Genomic DNA, 12,279 nt, shown 5'->3' on the forward strand with positions numbered 1-12,279 from the left:
AAGGATTATATCTTTGTAACCACCTTGTAAAGATAGCAATAGTAGGCGGGGAACTGTGTCTTAGCTTCGGTCAACAAATCAAAAAATCTCAAGAATCTGCATTTTCTTACTTCATTAAAGCTTCCTATGGTTTGACAATGTCGATGAAGACGGTGGCATGAATTTTGACATGTTTCTGTCTGGTTCAGACCCGAATAGTAGGCTACTCCAGTTATTTGATCTATGTTGAATTCTTGTAGGTACACGATCACTGTCTTCACCGCCAGATGCATCGTATCCATCACTAGTGGATCTTGACAAAGGAATGTCTTTTTGAGTAGCCATAGCAGCAGAAGATAGGCCAACTAGTCTCCTTGCCTCTTCAGCTCCTGATGAGGAGACCCGAAAAGGATGAAGATCGGGAGAATCGAAGCTACTCTCGGGCGAAGAAGCAACAATACCAACTGAGCCCGGGATAGCTCTGCTTGCCCTGAAATCACTCCGGCCTTCAAGCTGTAGAGGGGCGAAGCTGGTTGATGTCTCGGTGATCATAAGATGATTTCTACTGTTTTGGACGTCTGATGCTGGAAGCTTTGATAGAGGTTCAAGAGGCATCTCTGCCGGGAGGCGAATTCGCCTGCTCCCTCGCTTTCTATTGTTGTCGGGCCTCATGGCCATCCGCCGGCCACTGCTGCCGAAACTGCTGTCTGTTTCGTGGGCATAATTCGTTTCACGCCTTACCACAGGCCGCAGAATCTTGGACTTCTTCCTTGCCTCTGCAGCAGCCTTTGACACATCTTCTGCATTCAAACGTGCCAACGTCCACGGGCTGATCTTTACAGCTGCAGGATTCTTTTTCTTCATTTGTTCCTCGACCATTGTCCTTTTACCAAGTGAACTCACAGATCCATTGTCGGCAGGTACTACATCAAACTGCAAGTAAAACCAGATACACAGGCCTTAATAGTTAAATGTTAATCAACATGATCAGTAAAGAGTTCTTGGGAGAAGTAACAAGCAATGAACGAAAATATGAAAACCAATCAAGGAAGCATCTTCTTCATGGATGAATCTTATAAGATGATTCTTCATAAGAAATTGCACCTGATCTTCAACAAACAGCCGTGGTGGCGTGCACCATGCTGCTCGATGGAAGGTGTTGAAGGAGCTTGCACTGCTTAATCCAGTAAGAGAGCTAGCAGGAGACATCTGGGGACTTTGCTGACCTCCAGCACCTTGTTGCTCTTGCTCCCTTAGAGCTATAATGTAATCATATGTGCTTATTCCCTGTTATCCCACCATTTCAATTATGAGCCCCAAACAAATTATAAATTTCCAAGCAACTTACAATCTTTAATATTTGAAGCAAAACAAGGAAAAGTACACGAATACTTGAATGCAAACGCGCACCTTCTTGATCAGAAGAATGTGAAAGAAGAAGAGCTGAGCAAGCGGCAAGGTTGCAATCATGGCCAATATGGTGCAGACTGCCTGTAAAAAATATAAAGGTTAGAGCGTTATTTGGGAACATAGAATTTATTTAAATTGACTCACTTCACTAGACCCAATCTGATATCCTTCTCATGGAGGTTGACCACAAAAAATGGCAGTGAAAGACAATGATTGAAGGAAAGAGACAAATACTCACCACAACAATTACAAAGGGAACTACGGTAAAGCTGCTTCCTAACTTGGAGCTGATGTCAGTAGCAAATCGCTTCTTCTCAATAAAACAGAGGACAAGTACAAGGATTCCAGTTGACCATTGAAGTATAAGCTGCAATCTCAAATCCAAGGTGCACAAACCATTTAAAAGATGTTATTATCAATTTAACAAGAAAACTGAAATCAAACACTGAGTTTTGACGCGACTTTCAGGAGTTATTTAATTTTTTATTATTAAAAAAAAATTATATTATTATATTTTTTTTAATTATATAATAAAAATATGACGAGTCGTGATTTTTCATCAATAAAATATACCGAAAAAATGCCGACTGCAAGTTGCCAGCCCTCCTTTAAAGTCCCGACTTGATGTGCCCCACTCTAAAGGAGGGCCGGCAACTGCCAGCCCTTTGTATATATATATATATATATATATATTATATATAATATATGTTTATATATATTATATATTTGTAATATGTATATATGATATATATTATATATATGTTTATATATATTATATATTTGTAATATATATGTATATATATGTTTATATATATATGATATATATTATATATGTATATATATAATATATATATGTATATATCAAACAACACGTATTCACAACGAGATGGATTGGGTGCAAACGCGTGCACGACAACAAGCCCAATGAAGAAATTCTTCAACAATTAGATATGCCAGTACTGGGTAGTCAGGATTAATTGTATACTTTTTGTATTTTTTACAATTGTACAAAAATGTACACTTTTACATTTATACATTTAATATAATTTTTTATAATTGTACAAAATAAATAACTATTACATTTGTACCCTTAATTGTAATTTTTTAAGTTAATGCAATGTTAATTTTATTATTTTTTGGATTTTAGTATGTTTTTAAAATTAATTATATATAAATTTATTTAAACGAAAAAAAAAAAGGAAAACACCCAAGTCGTGATTTAATTTTTATATATATTATATATATACGTATATATAATATATTATATATTATATATACATATATATATTATATAAATATATAATATATATTTACATATATATCATATATATATAAACATATATATAATATATATCATATATACATATACAAATATATAATATATATATACATATATATTTACATATATATCATATATAAATATATATATTACAAATATATAATATATATACATATTATATATATATAATATATGTATATATATACAGCTGCCAGCCCTCCTTTAAAGTGGGGCACTTGGAGTCGAGATTTAAAATCCAATCCCGACTACTTTTGCATTTTTCGGTATATTTTATTGACGAGTCGTGATTTATTTTTATTATATAATTAAAAAAATTACAATAATATTATTTATTTATTTTTTTAATAATAAAAAATTAAATAACTCCAACTTTCAGCATCTACCAAGTCCTTTTAGGAAACAGAGGCTAGTTGTTTAATTGTATGACAAGAGTGATAAAGCTTACGCTTGAATTAGCGAGTCCTGCTTCCTACTTATATTATAAAAGATCGACCTATATATATCTCAAAGTAGCAGGCTTAGACACAGTGAACAAAGCAGATAGACATAATTGTTTGGTTCCGACATAAATTCAGATAAAAATGCCATGTAGGAAACAAAGAAAATGGATGTTTGAGCATACCAGGAGAAGGGCAGACACCATCAGAGTGAAAAACTTTCTGTAGTTCCTTTTGCCTATGCAATTGTTAAGCCACTAGCGAATAAAGAGTAAGAAAGGGATTAGAAGGTCCTTTTTGATAATAACGAAAAGATCTCCCAATATAAATCCTGATTACCCTGCAATGATGATCGAAGCGGTCAACACACTTGTCACAAACTCTACAATGCTTGCTGTACTTGAAAACCTGTAAGATGGTTGTCATTTTAGTCACACGGTTCCAGATCTAGTACGAACAGTAAACGGTAAGACGATGTTTTAACAAGATGAAATGATTGATATTACACAGATATATCTAGGAAACAAGCATGAAGTTCATAGCAATGCATTGCATTATTGGTGGATGTTATCGACACAGTTATATGTAAATTCAGAAAGCTAATAGCACACCTCTACTTCACACAAACTACAGTAGAACATCCCATCTTCACTCTGTTGATCAGATGACTCTTCATGTGAGTTGCAAATGTAAGCACAAGGCAATAGTGCCAACATGCCTATGAAGCAGGTGCTCTTCTGAGACGAGGAATTCTTCTTTTCATGTTCAGTGTTACAACCAGCTGCTGACTCTACAACTATCTTTCCTTTAGCATTAGCTTCCTCACCAATGGCTGCAGCATTGGCATCTTGAATTGACGAAGTTGACTCTCCACCATGTTTAGACTCCCTAAATTTGGCATGCTTTTTGTGGTCCAGAATATTAAGATACTTTTTTGATCTAAAGACTCCGGGATCAGCAGGATCAGCACCAGCACACCAAATGTATAGACCGAAGGCACATATTAGCTGAGAAATGACAGCAACAGCATAAGATTCGGGCTGTAACAATTGTCCTGTCAATTTGCTCATCCAGCCACCAATACATAAATATATAACATTGTGAAGATAACTGCCTGTCTCATCCAAGACATATAACTAGAGATGATACCACTGCACGACCCAAATGTCACTAGGAATAATAGATTATTTGTTTTCTGGTTATAGCTTCTCAGAAGCTACAAAAAATTTGTGAAGCACCTTCGCAATATTTCAAAATAACTTATCAACCCTTATGAGCTTCTCTGAGATGCTTCTGACTAATATTTAAGCAAGAATCCTGGTAAGTACTTCTGGTGATCAAGTTTCCTATGTATTCTAAGGTGAAGATGGGCAAGGATGCAGATAATATTTCTGTCATCAAGCACAATTACTTCAGCATCTGGAGCCATTTCGAAATATTCTAATTTATGAGCACACAGGTGAGATAAGTGGGAAGAACCATATCTCTCCTCGTTGCTCGATTAACTTTCAAAGAATGACTTGCATTTATTGCATTTCAGGGACTCAATTGAAGAAAACCAGGACTTGTCCATGATTCTTGCTGCTTCCTGGTTCTCTGTCCCTCCAAAAGAGAGAGTTAATTCTACTTACCAAATCCAAGCATTCTACATTTTGTATAGTTAATTCCAAACAAGAATTTTGGTCACCCTTCGCAACTTTCTGTTCAGACCAAATAGTACTCCAAGATTACCAAAGGAGTTTGCAAAGAAGAGACAAGAAAATGCGACGGAATACCAATAAAACCAAAATCCATAACCACCACCACCACCACCCCCCCGAATATCAGCCTACACACATACAAGTAAACCAGAAAGGAGTTTTTCAACCACAGAGGCCATCAATTCTAACCATGGGCCTGCAAGAAGATTATCGGATGAGGAAGGGCCCTCCATCGAATTTCAGTACATACTACAAGGCATTAATTAGGAGGTGTTGATGCGTGGTCAGGATAATTCTCCATTCCTGATGTGCTCATTCACTTCTTAGAAAAGGTTTACTACCTTAATATCTCTAGACAAGGCTGTAATGTGGTAAAACAAAAGGCCAAACTCGGGATCCGGTTAATGCCAAGGCTAATCAAAACAAGAGACAAAATACAATCTTTAAAAGCAAAATTGCAATTCTTTTGAATGAGAAACTTGTGGCTCTCTTTGTATACAACACCAAAAGCTAGAGGACAAGCACCTCATTTGCCTTGTCAAAGAAAGTGACTTAAGTGCCCTTTTCTCAACTGAAGCCCATTAGATGTGGAAATTGGAAAAAAAGAATACAGAAAATGCAATTAAAATGGAAGCTAATATAGGGAAATGTTAATTTCAGGGAATAAAGTAAAGATCAACAAGAAGGCAACAAGCATTGAACCCACAGATCTCAGATTCTTCACAGCCCACTGAAAAGGTAAGCTTGAATTACAAAAGAAAAAGAGAATCTTAAGATAAGGATGCAATTGTGCTTACAAGAGGAGTGTAAATCCCCATCACTATGTACTGGAACAATTGCTTTCCCACAAAAGGAGCAAAGAAAACATAGAAAGCAAACCCCAATGCCAGAAATACAGCAACAGCTACCACCTGCTCGCATACACACACACATCTTTTACTTAGAACTTGAAAGATAAGCATATACATACACAGATAGATGGAGGAACTAACAAAAGATACCTGGAGTGGATGGTAAGGAAGCTGCCATCCATGCTTTCTCATTTTGCTGATATGAAGTTACAATCGAGAAACTATTTTCAAGAAAAATATAGGCAAAGGAAAGAAGAATGAGCTCTGTTTCACTTCCTAACTCCAAGCTTAAACCCAGTTTCCCCCATTCTCAGGGCAGAATTTGAGATCAATGCCTCACTGCAGAAGCAACCAAACAAATCTTGCATGCTCATTTCCCATCACTCTAACCAGTTTCCATCATCAGAAAACAAGAAAGGTAGCCTCTTGAAAAGTTAGAAAAAACCCACAAATGAAAGTGGGATGTGCAGATGGAGGATGATCAATGGGCTGAGAACCCTTTTCCTTGTTCACTCAATTATAACCCACCACACCAAGGTCACACATTGATGGTGAAGAGAGAGGAAAGCAGGGAAAAGAAAAGCCACTTATGGGCATTCTAGCTAGCAAATGAGTTTTGTTCTTTATTCTTGTTTCTTGAGTAGTCTTTTGCTTGAGCCAAGCAAAGATCTATGTGTAGCCAAGGGGGGAGAGAGAGAGAGAGAAGAGAGAGAAAGGGAGAGGTCAGGGGCAGTGCTGGACTGGCAGGCAGGCAAGTTTGCTTTCTAAGCCTATAATTACCTTGGGTCCTTGGCAACCTAACTTTCACTTTTTTCCCTTGTTTCTTGCATTGCCTTTTTCTCCATGGCCAAAACCAATATCATTTGTCACAGGTCACAGGTCACTGGTCAGCCCTACACCACACCCCCCAGTTGTACATTACTAACCTTTTCCCTCTTCCACTCTCTCTAGTAATTTTTACTCTAACAACCCCATTTATGGCCCTTGTCTTCTCTCTCTCTCTCTCTCTCTCCCTCTCTCTTGTTCTTGGATTTTCTGGTCCTCTTGTTTTCTTTTTTTACTGAGCATTTAACAGTAGAAAAATAGAGGTGAAAAAGCACTTTAATGCAAATTTTTGGTTGAAAGGAACATTACAATGAGGTAACAGCAACCATTTCTGGAATTTACCTTATGGTCCATCACTTCATGTCCATTTGTTTTCCTATGCCTCTTTGGCTATCATTCTACTCCCCAACATAATCATTCCAACTTCAAATCATCCTTTCTTACACAGTAAAAATTCCATGGAACACACACTTTAAATGAATTCAAATTAATACTATAAAATACTATGATAGATACCACTCAAGAAATTGTATTTTGCACTTGAAACATAGATTGGTCGATCAATCACAGGACCAAACAGACACTTATAGCTAAATAACAAGAATTCCCTCAAACCCTATCACACAATTAAGGCAGGTGCTATTTTCATTAAACCTTAATGGAATGTTTTTCCTTAAAATTGAACAAAAACATTTGGGCTTGCAACATTAAACAAAATATTAAACCTTAGTCCATTTTTCAAACCTCAAAAAGGGAGTTGTTAGTGCCTAAAATGGAAGCAGTTTGGATCTACAAGAAGACAGAGAATAAATTGAACAACAACTCTTCCACAGTAAAGATTCTTCACAAACATACTATTCTTGAATAGAGTAATTTTGAAGAAATTGATGATTGGTCCTCAAGCTTATCTTTTTCTTTTCTTTCTTTTTTTTTTTTTTTCTGTCCCCCATTAGCCAATTCTCATAAATTCTTTTTTATTTTTTGTTATTCTCGTTCTATTTGTAGTTAAATTATACGGACTTCCATGAGTTTTGACATAAATAAAAATAACTCCTTATTATTTAAAAAATTATCAATACCCTTTAATGAAATTATGTTATTCTTAAACAGAAGCTAGAGTTGTCAATTTTCTCCTTGTTTTATTTTTTCTTTAAATAACTAAAAGTTTATTGTAAATAAAACAGGCGAGGTGGATGAAAAAGAAATTATCCGCTTAATTATAAAAGAATTTTCAGAAAAATTGTAAAAAAAAAAAAAGTGAAATTATCATATAGAAGGTTTGATCAGTTTACCATCAAAAAATTAAATAAAATTTAAACGGAGACCAATGAATTAGTATACTCGTAAAAGCAAAAAATATTAATAAATTTTCAAATAATAATAAATATTTATAATTATGTCAAATTTAAAAAAAACTCGTTGTTATTTATACTTTTATATATATCCCCAAATCAAGATTTTAAAACTCAACCCGACTCGAATGATTGGACCGTTCGAATTGCCGACCAGGCCATAAAATGAGCCGGTTGAACCAAAAAACCAAAGGAGCCAGAAAATTGTTTTTTCTCATGAGAACCGTTTGATCCAATAGTTCACTCGGTGAAACCGTGTGACCCCAGTACTGGATTGATTGAACCGATCGGATCAACAATCAAGTGTAAATACATGATAAAATCTTTAATTTTTCTTCTGAAATGTGTATTATTTATGTTCATACCCTAATTTTATGTTATTTTTGAAAGGATAATAGATCATTTTTGTTAATTTGGGATAATTTCTGCTAAGTTTAAGTATTTTGTGTTATTTCTAAATATGAAATTCTATTTTCTCTTCTCAGCTCAATTTTGCTAATTCTGTTAGATTATTTCTAATAATTTAGTGTATCTGATTTTCTGTTAAATTTGAAAATGTATGATATTATTTCTTGTATTTAATCTTTATAAATTTATTTTTAAATATATTTTATTATAATCTATATCCTATTGAATTATTAAAGTTAAAAACAAATAGTGATTTTTTTTAAATAAAAAAGATAGATCGTTAAGTGTATTAATATTATTTATTATTTAATATTATTTTCAAAATATTAATAATTATTTATTACATAAATATATCGTCACCAGTTCAACCACGGCTGACTCAACGATTAAACAAGTGACCCATAACCCACTTAATTTTTTATTTAACAAACGATCTGAATTTTAAAACATTGCCCTAAACAACCACCTCCATCGTACAAAAAAAAAATAATAAACATATGATCATCTTGCACGACGCCAATACGTAAAATTTTCATAATAGTCATATTACTCTTCATATATTAAAATGAACAGGATGATTGAGGTTATCCATAGGACAAGTTACAATATTAGATTGTCTAGAATTGCATAATTGATATACTCTAATTGAAATTGTACAATTTCCTCTAACTATATAAAATGTAGACGTAAATTCCAATTATGCACCAATTGATAAATGTCATTAATGAAGTGAGAGGGTGGGGGTGGGGGTTTCCCAAGAGGGGTATATGTTTTTTCTTGTTTTGGCAGCTTCTTGTCAGATACATCGTGCTTTGTGAGTTGGGGAAATAATTAATTAAATTAAATATACACCACATTAAGTCAAAATTCAATAATACTCTTATTCTCCACTTGTATTTTCATTATGCATCAAATATTCTTTCCATTTATTAATTAAATTAATTATTTGTATATATATATGTATTAATTTGAGGGTTCTTGGGACTTTCATTTTTTAACTGGTAATCGGTATGTATTTATGCCTTTTTATTTTTTTTAGCCCCTTTCTTAATTGATAATTCATTGTATTCCACACCTCCACCTCCATTCCTTTTGAGAAATTTAGTTTTTTTTTCTTTTTTGTCAAAAAAAAATTAATTACATTAATCATCCGAAAAGTATACTCAGTGTCACAAACACTTTTTTAATACTTAAAATCAATTCAAGCCGGACCTGCGATCTCCCAAGAGATGGTGGTCCGCGATCCTGAATAATTGTCCCAAATGTTTGGTGGCCCTTAAAAAGACAAAAGCGCGTTAGACTAGCGGGGATGGTCCTCGACGAAGGCCCTCCCATACCCAAGTCAGCTCAAGTTAGAAACGGTAAGTGGCGATCTCAAGTAGTAAATAATATAACAAGTAATAAATGTGTTTTACTATAAATACAGTGACATGGGGGTATTTATAGGACCCTTTGCTTGGTCCACGTGGAGTCATCTTAAACCTTGAACACAATATAATCAGGATCTCTAACCTTAGAGCGGGTTGCCATACGGGTCGATTTCGAGCCAGGGATGCGGATCTTGGGGGCTAGGTGTTATTTTGGCTTAATAAGGGGGTTATTTAGGTCTTTTCCTCAATAGGTATTATACAATAGTGGTGGGACGGACATGGAGAAATCAATGGCTTGAGATTACCCATGTTGTTTTATTTTAATAATTGAATTGAATTTTAGAAATTATATATAATAAAATAAAATGCAAATGTCTAAGCTTTATTTTCCAATTGAGTTTGAAGGAAATTATACATATAAATGGTTATATTTTTAATGGGCATTTCAAGAGGGTCAAAACTATACATTTAAAATTTTAAATAAAAAATAAAATATTTTTTATCCTAAATTTCACGATGACATATCATTGTTAACTCAGATCGTCCTCTAAATCTACTCGACACAAAGTATTTTTTTTTTTAAATTTTTATCGCAAATAATACTTTAAATACCGCACGAATTCAATTAAACCTCTTTCCATCAAAATATTTGCACTATTTAATCCTACACGTCACTTCATCAATTTTTTTACGAATTCCCTTCGTATTGTATCTTCTATCTCTGCATAAAATCGTAAAATATTTTAAAAATATTATTTTTTAAAGGGTAAAATTAAAAGATTATAAAATATAAAGGAGGGAATGAGGGAGTCAATGATTCATTCAAAAAGTATAATATTTTGAAACATTGAGGCAGATTTTAGAAAGCCAAAAAATTCGGTGTATTGAAAAAGAGATTCCGGTTTAAGAGCTACAATCCAAATACAAGGACACAATCATCGCCTCTCTCTCTCTCTCGTCCCCCAAAATTTGCAGGCTTCGGATATTGGGTTGACCTTTCTTAAATAATTTTATTTTTATCTGAATTTGGGTTCGGGTCTGAATCTAAATATAAATTTTTGGACAGACGGGTCGAACCTTCAATGAGATTTGAATTGTTGTATTTTCATTTTCATGGAATGCGACACACAATAGCCGAGTACAAAGATGAAAATGCAGACGTACATCAAATAATAAATGATAGGGATAATTCTGTTTACATTTCTTGATCTATAATTTTTTTTTTGGATAATTACGTATTGACCCACTAAAAGTGTCAATATTATTAATATAATTATCCATGTTTTCTTAAAAATTTCAGATACACCTCCCAGAAAAGTCGATATTAATACACAAACTACTGTTTTTTTTTTTAAATGGTAGTTTATGTAATTATGCAGGGTGTGTTACTGTGTAGTTTATAATTTGCCATAATAAATCAATTATAAAGATTTTAACTGACACAACTGACGCAAACATAGTCTTGTCCAGCATATGTGGAGAGTGTCCGATTGAACCGTTTGGCATAAATGGCAAAGGGAAACAAATCCAATGGCCCAAGATTGTAAACCGTTTACGAGAATAGTTATAGATCGATCGTCAATACAATATTTTTTATTAAAAAAATCTAATTATTTTGATTAAAAATAGTCCATTCTCGAGAAAGGATGAAATAAGCATTTAGTTGCTCATTGATTATTAATATATTAGACATCCTCAAATTTAAACTACATAGTACACTTTAACCTACTTATTCTTGAGACAGTCATTGTCAACCAAAATTCTTTATCTATTTTAGTTGCCAAAATCCCAATTTTTGTTTTATTAAATTGAACTAAAAAACAAAATCTAATTATTTCTTATTATTAAGGGTAAATTACAACGAGCTATCCTAAAATTTTTGTCATAATTATAAATACCCCCTTGTTCTTTGAAAATTATAAATACTCCTTAAAATTACAAGTACATCCTACAATGATAGCCTCATTATAGGGGTATTTATATTTTAGGAGAGTATTTATAATTTTTTAAATAACGTGGACGTATCTGTAGTTAAGGCAAATTTAAAGAGAGCCCTTATATTTATCCTATTATTTGTACTACATATTAAGGGAGAGTACCTCTTTTTTCGATAAATGTAATTTTCGTAAATAGGAAAAGATATAGTACAACAATCATGAATCAGATAGTGTTTCCCTCGACAGACCAAGAGATACGCCACAATCTATAAAGTGCATGTACTAACAAAGCTAGCTAAGATAATGCTAAATATAAAGTATACGTTGTCTAACATCCTCTACAATTAAGCTAGTTACAATATTCGGGTTCCACTCAGTATGCTCGAATCATCTAAAATTTCTTGCTCTCTATATATGGTAGATACACACGCCCAGTAATGCACATACAACAAATAAGAGGACACCAAAGAGGTGCTCTCCGTACTAGGATGGGAGAGCACCTCTTTGGTGTCCTCTTATTTGTTGCATGCTAATTTTCATTTTTTTTCCACCCAATAATTTTTATTTCCCCCCGCTATCTACGAGTGGTAAAACTTATTTTTTTAAAAAAAGTTATTTATTTTTAGTTTATATTTTTTTCTCTTTCTCTAAATATCCTCTTTCAAAATTATTTTTTTTATTATAACTATTTTCATATTATTATTTTCCCT

General features: G+C 33.5%; 1 protein-coding gene across 1 annotated transcript; it reads right to left on the reverse strand.

The window, feature by feature from the left end:
- LOC105160003 (probable protein S-acyltransferase 22) lies at positions 13 to 6,582 on the reverse strand. The gene is made up of 9 exons (XM_011077246.2): positions 5,828 to 6,582; positions 5,624 to 5,737; positions 3,738 to 4,133; positions 3,466 to 3,534; positions 3,312 to 3,383; positions 1,628 to 1,756; positions 1,390 to 1,470; positions 1,084 to 1,266; positions 13 to 912 (listed from the first exon to the last, which is right to left on the reverse strand). The coding sequence occupies exons 1-9, from the start codon at positions 5,867 to 5,869 to the stop codon at positions 115 to 117; spliced, it is 1,884 nt and encodes a 627-aa protein (XP_011075548.1). The 5' UTR covers positions 5,870 to 6,582; the 3' UTR covers positions 13 to 114.

This window comes from Sesamum indicum, linkage group LG4, assembly GCF_000512975.1.
Source record: "Sesamum indicum cultivar Zhongzhi No. 13 linkage group LG4, S_indicum_v1.0, whole genome shotgun sequence".
Classification (NCBI taxonomy): Eukaryota; Viridiplantae; Streptophyta; class Magnoliopsida; order Lamiales; family Pedaliaceae; genus Sesamum; species Sesamum indicum.

Excerpts from the sequence above, each read along its gene's own strand:
- LOC105160003 (XM_011077246.2), bottom strand. The coding sequence starts at position 5,869 with ATGAGAAAGCATGGATGGCAGCTTCCTTACCATCCACTCCAG. Across the intron at positions 4,134-5,623 it reads TGGGGATTTACACTCCTCTT|CTAATATGTGCCTTCGGTCT; the intron begins GTAAGCACAATT and ends GTCATTTCTCAG. Across the intron at positions 3,535-3,737 it reads GTAGTTTGTGTGAAGTAGAG|GTTTTCAAGTACAGCAAGCA; the intron begins GTGTGCTATTAG and ends ACCATCTTACAG.